This window comes from Saimiri boliviensis, chromosome 21 (assembly GCF_048565385.1).
Source record: "Saimiri boliviensis isolate mSaiBol1 chromosome 21, mSaiBol1.pri, whole genome shotgun sequence".
NCBI lineage: Eukaryota > Metazoa > Chordata > Mammalia > Primates > Cebidae > Saimiri > Saimiri boliviensis.
In genome coordinates, this window is record NC_133469.1 from 5083494 (window position 1) to 5096380 (window position 12887).

Below are 12887 nucleotides of genomic sequence, written 5' to 3' on the forward strand. Positions count from 1 at the left end.
CTTACGCCAGAGAGTGGTTCCAGAACACGCAGATGGGCTTGGTTCGCTCCTCCGTCTCCAGCAGGGCAAACTCCACCAGGACGGGCCTCTCCAGGGGTCTTGGGAGCAGAGCCCCCTCACTGTACACCAGCGTGCTCACCATCGGGGTATTAATGACGGGCCGGTGAGGCAGCCTGGAGTCAAGAAGCCAGAGCATGTGGACAAACAGGGTTAGGAAACGTTCACTCAAATCCCACACACAAACGCCCTGAGGACATGCCACGGATGTTTCTAGGGGAGACAGAATTACACTCAGAGAGCTCGGAGCTGCAGGCCCACCGAGTCGTCACCCCCCGGCACAGGTTTCATCACTAACACAGCACACAGGGAGATGTGTCATCTTTGGGTCAGCAATTTAAAAAGAAACAGCAGGCACAGGTGTGAAGACGTTACAGCCGTTAACAGTTAACGGCAGACAAACACGGGGTGGCTTAAATGTCCAAAGACACCAAAATAATGGCAGCTCCTGTGGGTGAATCACCCGGTCACTGAGAACCACATGATCATGAGGACCCCAGAGTCAGGGAGGTGTCTGGGAAACGGCAGGAGGAAGAAGGGCAGAGACTCGGGCTGCTCCCACCGAGGGGGCCACAAAGCTGCTTCTGGACATCCATCCTTTCCAGCCCGGATGGCTGAGCAGCCCTAAAGCCCCAGGGCCAGCAGCAGGCACCACCCACGACAGCCTCGGGTCCGGTGTGTGGGGAGAGCATGGGGTCCCTCGGGGCATGGGATGGGGCGTATGCTGGGGAGGGGACATTTCTGGTGGAAGCACTGGGATAAGCCCAGGCAAAGGATGTGCAGTGCTCCAGGGGATGGCATCCAGTGGCAGACCCAGAACCTCCCTCCAAGGGACACCACAGGGCAGTGGTCTCTGCCTCTGGGCCAGGGTCCTGGTGAAACGCTGCCGTGAAGATCTGTGCTTGATCTAGATCAGAATTTTGACTTGTAGAAGCCTTGGGGACCTCTGAAACGGACCCTCCCCACGTCCCCGTGCCCAGGCCTTACCGAAGGCTTCGGCGGTCTGGGTCATAGCGCTCGGGCAGGAACTGCCCCAGGGTGCGGTAAATGATGACCAGAGCAACGGCGAACTGGCCAGCATCATCAGGGTGTCGCCTCCGCCTGCTGATCAGGGCCTCCCTCTCGGTGCCCAGCCCCAGGCGCGTGGTCTGCGGGGTGGTCCTCCGGCCGGCTGGCCTCCCCAGGGGGCCTTCTGCAACGTGAGCAGAGAGTGAGGACTCCGGCAAGAACACCTGCATTCTCCAAGACCGAGGTCAGGGCCAGCAAGCACTTCTCAAAAACCAACAGATGTCCCACTGAAGGTCCTCAAAAAATCAAAAATAGGATTTACCACATGGCCCAGCAAGCCCCCTTCTGGCTCTGCACCCAAAAGATTGAACGCAGGGACCCAGATACTTGCACACCCACGTTCACAACAGGCCAAAAGGTGGACGGGACCCAGGCATCCATCCACAGTTGAGAGGATGAACACACGTGGTCCATCCACACAATGGAATATTACTCGGTCTTCAAAAGGAAGCAAAGTCTGCCGCTTACCACAACATGGGTGAACCTAGAGAACATTACGCTCAGTGAAATAGGCCAATCACGAAAGGACAGACAATCGTGTGATTCCACCTATAGGAGTTCCCTACAGGAGTCCGATTCAGAGCGGTGGGCACCAGGGCTGGGGAGGGGTGTTGGTGTTTTGTGGGCTAGAGTTTCAGATCTGCAGGATGGAGAGAGTTTTGGAGACGGAAGGCTTCAACATGAATGTATCTGATGCAGTCTGGATGTCTGGCCCCTCCAAATCTCACGTTGAAATGTGATCAGCGTTAGACCTGCATGTGGTCGGGGGTGTTGGGGGTCACAGGGGTGGATCCCCCATGAATGGCTTGGTACCTCCCCTTGGTAATGAGCAAGTTCTCACTCTGTTAGTTCCATTCGTTCCGGGGAGAGCTGAATGCAGTGGAGGGCTAGTCAGTTTCAAATCTCACCCTCTCGGTTTCAGGCATGGCCCCGTATCGGAGTCACCCCTCTTTTTAAGACATGAGATATACCCGACAAAATCACTTTAGTCACAAGGTTTCCAATTCCAAACCGTCCATTATGGGGTTTACCTTTTCATTTTCATGTCCTTTTTATTTTGGGAAGTTTTTAGTGATTGTCATGGATCTGTGAAAAAGCACCTTAGGAAACTTCAGAATGTTTATACTGTTTTGTATCACCACCTCAACCCAGGACTGAAGATTTGTACACACACAGATGGCACTCTGGTTTGGGGTTTGTTGTTGTTTTTTTTCAGGGAGGGGAAGGTGACTCTAAAATTTTTATTTCTATTTGAAAGCGGCTTTCCACCCCCCACCCCCACACACAGGTTCTTGCTCTGTTGCGCAGGCTGGGCTGCAGTGGCATGATCACAGCTCACTGCAGCCTCCATCTCCTGGGCTCAAGCAATCCTCCCGCCTCAGCCTCCTGAGTCCTGAGTAGGTGGGACTACAGGTGGGCACTACCGTGCCTAGGGAATTAAAAAACAAACTTTTTTGGTAGCAATAGGGATTCCCTGTGTTGCCCAGGTTGGTCTTGAATTTCTGGGCTCAAGCGATCCTCCCCAGGTCAGCCTCCCAAAGCGCTGGGGTTACAGGTGTGAGCCATCGCACCCAGCTAGAAGCAGCTTTTCCCTACACACCAAAGACGACCAGTGTGCACACAAATTTCAGTTCTCTTTTCTTTTTCACATTATCAATTATATGGCTGAGTATCCCTCAGCTGAAATGCTTAGGAACATTTTGGATTTTTGTTTTTGAGAGAAAGTCTCGCTCTGTAGCCCAGGCTGACACATCTCAACTCTGCAACCTCCGCCTCCCGCGCTCAAGGGATTCTCAAGTCTCCACTTCCTGAGTAGCTGGGATTACAGGTGCCTGCCACCACAGCTGGATATTTTTTCTATTTTTCAGCAGAGACGGGGTTTCACCATGTTGGCCAGGATGGTCTCTAACTCCCGACCTCAAGTGATCCGCCGCGCCCAGCCTGGATTTTAATTTTTGTTAAGTATCGTTTCATACTTATGCTACAACAAGCACTTCCTTCCAGCGTCAGGTTGGTGCACGAGAAGGTTCAGACTCTGAAGCAGTTCAGATTTCAGGACTAGGATGCTCAACCATACCTAAGCGCTTGTTCGAAACAACTTGAGGTCACCGATAGGACCTGGCACCGGCGAACGCTTGGAACACCCCAGCCCCGGATCTTCAGTGCCCACAGAGCATGGCGTGTTCGCCCTCCTGGGATGCTGCAGGGGGGCCCTCCCCTCCCTGAACACTGAGGGCATCGAGGGTAGCAGCAGGTTTCTAAGAACTTTTACCTTTTTCTTCAGGTGGTTTGAAGAAGTCAGCTGGGAAGGAGACGGAGGACTGCAGCTCCCTGGGGAACTCTTCCTGAATGGCATCGAACCGTGGTACTGTGGCTCCCGTGAAGTTGAACTTGTCAAAGACGTCGACAGCAAGAACTAGGGGGACAGTTCCTTTAATCAGAAATAACCCCCACGGCTGCCTTGAACCCTTGCTGGTTTCAAAATGACCACAACTGTCATACTGATTGGCTGGCCTTATTTACTTATTTATTTATATTTTTTATTACCAGCATTTTTTTGAGATGGAGTTTCACACTGTCTCCCAGGCTGGAGTGCAGTGGCGTGATCTTGGCTAACTGCAACCTCTGCCTCCCAGCTTCAACCAATTCTCCTGTCTCAGCCTCCCGAATACTGGGATTACACGTGTGCACCATCACGCCTGGCTAATTTTTTTGTCTTTTTGGTAGAGATGGCATTTCGCCATGTTGGCCAGGTTGGTCTTAAACTCCTGACCTCAAGTGATCCACCTGCCTCAGCCTCCCAAAGTGCTGGGATTACAGGCACGAGACACTGTGCCCAGCCTATTTATTTATTTATTTATTTATTTTTTTGAGACCCGGTCTCACTCTCTCACCCAGGATGGAGTGCAGTGGTGCAATCTCAGCTCACTGTAGCCTCAATCTTCTGGGCTCAAACAATCCTCCCACCTCAACTTCCCGAGTAGCTGGGAATACAGTAGCATGCCACCACACGTGGCTAATTTTTGTATTTTTTTTTAATAGAGAAGGAGGGGGTCTCACTACAGTGCCCAGGCTGGTCTCGAACTCCTGGGCTCAAGCAATCTGCCCACCTTGGCCTCCCACACTGCTGGGATTACAGGTGTAAAGTACCATGCCTGCTTGACTGACCATCTTTAGAACACAATCGATTTCCAACTTCCTGCGTCCCACATGTACCTACACTTGTCTGCAGTGAGCCTGGAGGGAGGCAGGACCTCTGACACGCAGCCTTCTAGAGGCTCACACCTTCGGGTCTGGAAGACCTGCCTGCCAGACACGCAAGACCATGGCCCAACATCTCCCAAGCCCGGGACCTGGCCCCTGGGAGCGATGGGTGTGTCACTGCAGACTGTCTTCCCAAAGACTCCATTTACAGATGAGGAAACAGAGGACTAGCTGCTGAATCTTGTTTTTTTGAGACAGTCTCCTGTGACCCAGGCTGGAGTGCAGTTGCCCGATCGTGGCTCACCGCAACCTCTGCCTCCCAGGTTCAAGTGATTCTCCTGCCTCAGCCTCCAGCGTAGCTAGGACTACAGGCGCACACCACCATGCCTGGTTACTTTTTCTATTTTTAGTAGAGACGGGGCTTCACCGTGTTGGCCAAGCTGGGTCATAGGATTTACCACATGACCCAGCAAGCCCACTTCTGGCTCTACATCCAAAAGACTGGAAGCAAGCACCCAGATATTTGCACACCCACATTCACACAGGCCAAAAGGCAGACAGGACCCAGGCATCTGTCAACGGATGAGCCGACTCCTGACTTCACACGATCTGCCTGTCTTGGCCTTCCAAAATACTGGGGTCACAGGCATGAGACACCGCGCCCGACCCCTGAATCGGTTTCCTAAGAGCATGGCTAAGCATGGCCGGGAGCCCACCTGCTACACCCATGGGGGCCCAGCTCGTGGGCACACCCAGGATGGTCGCGGGGCTCCACCCCCCACGCAGCCAGTGCCTTACTCATGTTGGCGGTGACAATGACGAACGGCCGCAGGTACGTCCGCCGCACGTTGCGTGCCACGTTGCTGAAGTAGCCCTCGAGGTGCTGGAGCAGCTGTGCTGTGCCACCCTCGCTCCGCTGGATCTGCTCCCACGCCGCCCTGGTGGTCGGGGCCAGGAGGGCGCTGCCCGAGTAGATGATGTCCTGGTCAGACAGACAGCGCTCAGCGCTCCGCAGCGGAGGGAGGCCTGGCTCTCGGGACCAAGGGACACCAGCCCTGAAAGCCTTTGCTCATCTAGTGGCTCATTCATTCATTCCGGCCCCGCACTTTAGACTGTGCGCTTAACATGAGTTTACAATGTTTTTTTGTTGTTGTTGTTTTGTTTTTGTTTTGAGATGGAGTCTCGCCTCGCTCTGTCGCCCAGGCTGGAATGCAGCGGTGCGATCTCGGCTCACTGCAACCTCCACCTGCTGGGTTCAAGCAATGCTCCTGCCTCAGCCTCCTAAGTATCTGGGTTTACAGGCATGTGCCACCACACCGGTTAATTTTTGTATTTTTAGTACAGACAAGGTTTCATCACATTGACCAGGCTGGTCTCGAACTCCTGACCTCAGGTGCTCCACCCGCCTTACCCTCCCAAAGTGCTGGGATTACAGGTGTGAGCCACTCAGCCTGGCCTAGTTTCCATTTTTTTTTTTTTTAAAGTTTACCATCTTAAGAGGAATAGAAAAATGTTACTAATCTCACAAAGTATATAAAAATCCAGAGAATTCAAGATGCTTCATATTTTTACCCTTATTTATTAGACTTACAGCACTATTTAAATACTTGGAAGATCTGTTTGCTAGCCAAACAACTGAAATACAAAAAGAAAGATCAAATATCTGACATATAATTCCATTTATAATACGTTAAGGGATTTTTTTTTTTTTTTTTTTTTTTTTGAGACAGGGTTTCCCTCTTGTTACCCAGGCTGGAGTGCAATGGCACGACCTCGGCTCACCGCAACCTCCAGCTCCTGGGTTCAGGCAATTCTCCTGCCTCAGCCTCCTGAGTAGCTGGGATTACAGGCACGTGCCACCATGCCCAGCTAATTTTTTGTATTTTTAGTAGAGACGGGGTTTCACCATGTTGACCAGGATGGTCTCGATCTCTTGACCTTGTGATCCACCTGCCTCGGCCTCCCAAAGTGCTGGGATTACAGGCGTGAGCCACCGCGCCCGGCCTTATGTAAGGGAATTTCATGGTGTAAGTTTATAAATAGGATCAAAAATTAATCAAAGTTGAATTCAAAGAGGTAAGGAAGTCATTTCTTAGAGTGTGGTTTGCACACATCCCGAACCCCACCACATAAGCTAGAGAGACTGTGGGTGATTCAGTGCCAGAGGCCCAAACTGTCAGAGTGAGCCCTGCCAGACGTTTTTCCACATACACCCCAAGACGCTAAGGTGAAGACATGTGGAGATGTCCCTGGTTTTATCAGAACTCCTCCCAAAGCCCACACTGAGGCCACCATGGACACTCAGGCAGCTCCTCCAAGGGTGACCCTCTGTCTCTGTGCACCCTGGGGTCTCTGTGAATGGCTGGGTGGAGGTGTGGGGCTATGCTCAGGGGTTTGGGGACCACACCCAAGGCAGACACCAGGGCTGGGCACAGTGGCTCACACCTGTAATCCTAGCACTTTGGGAGGCTGAGGCAGGTGGATCACCTGAGGTCAGGAATTTGAGACCAGCCTGGCCAACACAGTGGAAACCTGTATCTACTAAAAACACAAAAAATTAGCCAGGCATGGTAGCAAGTGCCTGTAATCCCAGCTATTTGGGAAGTGGAGGCAGGAGAATTGCTTGAACCCAGGAGGTGGAGGCTGCAGCAAGCCGAGATCTCGCCACTGCACTCTAGCCTGGGCAAGAGAGTAAGACCCCATCTCAAAAAAAAAAAAAAAAAGAAAAAAAAAGAAAAAGAAACCAGGAGAGAACTTATTTGTAAGGTCACACATGGAGAACAAATACCACTGGCCCAACTCTCAGGCTGGGACTCAAATCCCAGCGAGAGGACCCTGCCTTGTCTCTGGGAGCCTTGTGCAGACCGGAAGGTCTCATAGGGGTCCCTGCATGGACTGGAGGCCCTGTGTGGGGCCTGCATGGATGGGGAGGTCCCTGAGGGCTCCATGTGGATAGGGTGAGGAACGGGCCACCCCCATGGGCTCTGTGTGGACAGGCACTCCTCTGGGGGTCCTGCATGGGTGAAGAGACCTGCCCAGGAGCCACAGGAAACTTCTGGAGCCTCCAAGAGCTGTTTCCAAACATCAGTCTCTTAACAGACACTGCTCAGGGGCTGACAACTTTGGCACAGGGCGGGAGGGTGGAGATAGAGGCATGCCCTCTGAAAGCCCACTGCCCGGCACTGCCCCTTACGAGCTGTGCCTCTGGGCAAACCCCTCAGCTCTCCGTGCCTCCGTTTCCTTACCTGTCAAACGGGTGGACGATACTACATCACAGACTGTGTGGAAGCGAGAGGGGGCTGATTCAGGTCAGCCACTTAGAACCTTTGTTTTTTTGAGACGGAGTCTCGCTCTGGGACCCAGGCTGGAGTGTGGTAGCATGATCTCAGCTCACTGCAACCTCCGCCTTCCAGGTTCAAGTGATTCTCCTGCCTCAGTTTCCAGAGTATAGCTGAGACTACAGGCACACGCCACCATGCCTGGCTAATTTTTGTAATTTTAGTAGAGACGGGGTTTCACCACATTGGTCAGGCTGGTCTCAAACTCCTGACCTCAGGTGATCCACCCGCCTTGGCCTCCCGAAGTGCTGGGATTACAGGCGCGAGCCACCGTGCCCTGCCAGAACCTCTTAGAAGCCACTTAGTTCACACTACGGGCACTACTGAGCTCACCCACGGGGCTGTGACCTGTGTGTTTCCTCCCAGAATACTCCCTAACTTGCATCGTCCATTTAGCTGGGCGCCACACCTGCCAGGGCTCACATTTGAGAAATGAGTGTTTTCCTCCGGGATTCCAGACACGACCATCTTCTACAAAGCTGGGGTCGATGCCCGGCCCCATAGCGCCCGCCCGCCGGCATCCCTGAGTGTCCCCGAGCCGGGCCTGCGGCCACCCTCCTACCTCATGGAAGTCAGCGTCCTGCGTGGCCGCCAGGTCGAAGCCCTGCTGCCGGCTCTCATGCTGCAGGACGTGGCCCAGCAGCTGGTAGGCCGTGCGCACGTCATTGCCGGAGAGCGTGGCAGTGTGCCGCGTGGCATTGCGCAGAGCCCTCACCAGCTGCAGGGCCCCAGCGCCGTCCACCTGCGTCTCGTTGCGGCTCAGCTTCTCGTTCTGGAACAGGGAGGAAGTTGTGAGGTGTGCAAACACACTTGGTTGCTTTCAGTCCCTGCTGTGACTCAGAAACTCACTACCGTCTGGTGCAAGTTTCCTTGTCAGAAAGGAAATTCAAAAATCCAAAAGCCTGGCCAGGCGCGGTGGCTCGTGCCTGTAAGCCCAGCACTTGGGAGGCCGAGGCAGGTGGATCGTTTGAGGTCAGAAACCCTGTCCCTACTAAAAATACAAAACATTAGCCAGGCATGGTGGTGGGCACCACGTCCCAACTACTCGGGAGGCCGAGACAGGAGAACTGCTTCCCTCTGGGAAGCGGAGGTTGCAGTGAGTTGCGACTGTGCCACTGCCCTCTAGCCCGGGAGGCAGAGTGAGACCCTGTATCAAAAATTTTAAAAATCCAAAACCTCAAAAATGAGCACTGCTGGTAGTTAGAGCATGGAAACGAGGGTCTGGTGGGCGACAAAGGACTTGGAGCAAGACCCGGGAACGACCCCCGTGAGACAGGGCAGGGTCAGAGGGCACAGGGGGTCAAACGCAGGGACCCCTGCGCTTTCAGAACCAAAGACGCAGAGCCGGTGTTGGCGGAAAGAGAAGTACCCGTGGGGGTGCCCGGTTCAGGTGCCAATGCCCCAAAGTCACAGAAACCTGCTGGCTGTAGGCTGCTGGCCCATCGGGCCATCCCTGTGTCATCCCAGCTATCCCAACACTCCCCAGCCCAGGAGCCTCGGCCCACACAAACTCTCATGCATACACGAGCACACATGTGCCCCTGCAGAGCATGCATCCCTGAGGCACGCCTACCATGGTCCTGAGGTCCACGAAGGAGACAGTGGTGCAGTTAAAGAGCTCCGGGGGCAGCCAGCCCTTCTCCACACTGCAGTGTCGAACGGCATTTCCTACGGAAGGAGAGCAGGTATGCAAAGCCTGAAACTCAAATTGTTGATCCATGCTGGTGTATTTCAATCCTCAACCCGAATGTACTTAAACCCAGAACACTGCGTGGCGATGAGAACCCCATGGGGGCCAGGAGGCATGGTGGTGCCTGCAAAAGCCAGAGGCAGGGCCAGTGACGTCAGACGCTTGGGAGAGGCTCTACGTTGCTGCACGTTTCCTCCGCAACATCCAGACTCCCACCCTCAGGGCACGTGTGTCGGCCCCAGGTGCCTGCACTCCTCATGCCAGGGCCATGGCCGAAGCTGCTTTGACACTGACTACCAGGCATTTGAGGCGCCCGGCAAACAGGAGCCAGCACTCCTGAGCAAGTGTGTGAGGGAAGAAACCAGTGGCCGGGCGTGGAGGCTCTCACCTGTAATCCCAGCACTTTGGGAGGTCAAGGTGGGTGGATCACAAGGTCAGGAGCTCGAGACCAGCCTGGCCAATATGGTGAAACCCCGTTTCTACTAAAAATACAAAAATGAGCCAGACGTGGTGGTGTGTGCCTGTAGTATCGGCTACTCAGAAGGCTGAGGCAGGAGACCTGCTGGAACCCAGGAGGTGGAGGTTGCAGTGAGCCAAGACTGCACCACTGCATTTCAGCCTGGGCGACAGAATGAGACTTTGGCTCAAAAAAAAAAAAAAAAAAAAAAAGAGAGAAATCAGTGACACCATCTGCCGGGCAGCCAGGATCCCACGTGCCAGGAATCCACTGCAGCTGGGCCCTTCCTTGTCCTGCCTCACTGGACTCCCCAGGTGTCCCTCACAGCGCGGACATGGTCACTGTCCCCATTTCACAGAGGACACCTGATGCTATGAACAACGAAGCCATTTGTCCCAGTGCCCCAGGCTGAGCGGCAGAGCAGGCACTGGCCGGGTGTGACTGGCGGGCGTCCCCATACACGCTGTACCGTTCGTGTGTCTGTTACACCCTCTGCCTGCGTTGTGTATTTACGGGCGGGGAAAAGGCGATCCAGTTCCTTCCAGCACTTGGCCTGCATGAGTCCCGACATCTCCAGCGGCCCTCCCACAAGGACGCGTGCCTCAGTTCCCTACCCGTGGACGCCGCCGGCCACAGGGACTCACCGACGGACCCCTTGGGGCATGGCACTGCAGCCGGCTGCCCGAACTTGGTCTGTGGCCACCAGATGCCGGCCTCGAACGCTTTGGGACAGCCGTTGTAGATCACTGGGTTAGACAGGAGAGAAGGCCGCTCAGCGGGGCACGCTGCGCCGACGGCCACCAACGGGCCCTGCTGTCTGCGTGCGCCTCCCCACGGAAGGAGAAGGAGGCCCTGCTCCCACCAAGAACCGAACCCTAGCATCTTCCCCGCCCCCCCATCCACGTCAGAGCTGGAGAGGGGGTGACCAGGCTCTGACCCACGCCCCTCACGCAGAACCAGGTCAAGAGGACGTAGAGCACGAAGGAGCCCAGGATTCCCCAAACACCGAGCGCACGCACACACGTGCACGTCAGCCCGGCAGCCTGTCCCTGCGCTGTGACCTGCGGGCAGTCAAGGGGCAACTCGGACCTTCGCAGCCGAGCGTGGTGACCTCGGCAAATGGGTTGTCGCAGCGGTTGCACTGGCGGCCGATGACACCGGGCTTGCAGGCACACTGCCCAGTGGCCATGTCGCAGGCGCGGCTGTGGGAGCCGTGGGGGAAGCAGTCGCAAGGCAGGCAGGCGTCCTGGGCTGGGGGCTGGTAGTAATTCTCCTGCAAAAGCCAGAAGCAGGGCCGGTGACTTCAGATGCCCAGGAGAGGCCCTACGTCACAGCACGTTTCCTCAGCAACGTCCAGACTCCCACCCTCAGGGCACATGTGGTGGCCCCAGCCGTCTGCACCCCTCATGGCTACCCTCTGCCCACACCCCGCACCCGACGGGGGCTGCCTTGCAGGGAGGCAAGGGAGGCTCTTCCCAGGACAGCGGTTCTCCCAGGAAGCACGACCTCCCTCACTCACGTCTTAGCAAATCCCAAGAGTGGGCACCTCCGTATCTGTCCTAAAAAGACTCCGAGATCCGAAAGGAGGCTTACGCGTGGGGATGGCCCTGGGGTGTTTTTTTTAATGTTGTTTTAAAAAATCAGAGGCCAGGCACCGTGGCTCATGCCTGTAATCCCAGCACTTAGGGAGGCCAAGGCAGGAGGATTAAGAGGTCAAGAGATTAAGACCAGCCTGGCCAACATGGTGAAACCCTGTCGCTACTAAAAATACAAAAATTAGCTGCGTGTGGTGGTGTGTGCCTGTGGTCCCAGCTACTTGGGAGGCTGAGCCAGGAGAACCACTCGGACCCGGGAGTTGCAGTGTGTCAAGATCATGCCACCGCACTCTAGCCTGGTGACAAAGCGATATTTTATCTCAAAAAAAAAAAAAAAGAAAGAAAGAAAGAAAAAAAAAATTAGAAGCCACCTGAATGTCTACCATCGAGCAGGCCAGGGTGACCATCGAGAGCTTGTGCTTTGAGTTCAGGAAGTCCTGGGTTCGTGCCTGACCCTTGTTTACCGGCTACACTGCCTGGGTCGGTCACTGGGCCTCCCCAGGCCCAAGTACCACCCCCTCCCCCTGGAAAATGGTGCAGGCTGTGTGACGTGGGCAGACTTGTGAGCAATGTTCAGGCTGTGTGTCAGGTGGGACTCCAGTGAGGTGACAATGACAGTGAGCCCAGGCCCTGAAGAGACGCTAAAACATTCATAACCACAGCTGGGAGGTGAGATGGGCTGACTGCCATCTGTGTGTTCTTTCTCACATTTTGTATAACTTTTTTTTTTTTTTTTTTTTTTTGAGATGGGGTCTCACTCTGTTGCCCAGGCTGGAGTGCAGTAATATAATCATGGCTCACTGGACCCTCAACTTCCAGGGCTCAAGTGATCCTCCCCCCTCAGTCTCCCGAGTAGCAGGGATCACAGGCATGCACCAGCACACCCAGCTAACGCTTTTACTTTTTGTAGAGATGGGGGGGTCTATGTGGCCTAGGTTGGTCTTGAACTCCTGGGCTCAAGTGATCCTCCTGCCTCGGCCTCCAGAGCAGCTGAGATTACAGGCATGAGCCGCCACACCCTGCCTATAACTTTGGAGAAAAAAATCATAGGCAAGTTTTCACCAATGCACTCCTCAAGTTCCCTCTGCTCCGACACCCACTGTGCTACCACCACCACCTGGTGACATGCTAGATTGCCTCGACCCAGGACAGCTGTTTCATTGAGTCTTTCAGGACATCAGTCTCACGCTGTTGGAAGCAATGAGGGCACTCGGGACACGACTGACATCACGGGAGAGCATCCAAGGGTGTCCCAGTGCCAGCTTCCCTCCCAGAGCCGGCCGCGTCTGCAGAAAGCTCATGTCCCCCGCCCAGGCTCCTGTCACCCTCGGACCTAATGTTTGGGTTTCAAGTGACTGTGAGCTCCACGGCTCACAGTCATGAAGGTCCTGAAGGTGGTGACGGGAGGGGTCCCTAGCGTCTGCGCTGAGAACATGTGTGCACATCTGGAGACCATGAGATGTGAGCTCCGTGCTGCA

General features: G+C 54.8%; 1 protein-coding gene across 4 annotated transcripts in view; it reads right to left on the bottom strand.

The window, feature by feature from the left end:
• Positions 1-12887, bottom strand: part of CELSR1 (cadherin EGF LAG seven-pass G-type receptor 1) — a 175339-nt gene that overhangs the window by 22697 nt on the left and 139755 nt on the right. For all 4 annotated transcript variants that reach the window (XM_039463280.2, XM_039463281.2, XM_039463279.2 and 1 more), the window contains exons 15-22: positions 10904-11087; positions 10459-10560; positions 9241-9335; positions 8230-8439; positions 5128-5311; positions 3398-3541; positions 1045-1249; positions 6-173 (exon numbers count right to left, since the gene is read on the bottom strand). In XM_039463280.2, coding sequence (XP_039319214.2) covers positions 6-173; positions 1045-1249; positions 3398-3541; positions 5128-5311; positions 8230-8439; positions 9241-9335; positions 10459-10560; positions 10904-11087 — 1292 coding nt within the window. The remainder of the gene's footprint in view (positions 1-5; positions 174-1044; positions 1250-3397; positions 3542-5127; positions 5312-8229; positions 8440-9240; positions 9336-10458; positions 10561-10903; positions 11088-12887) is intronic.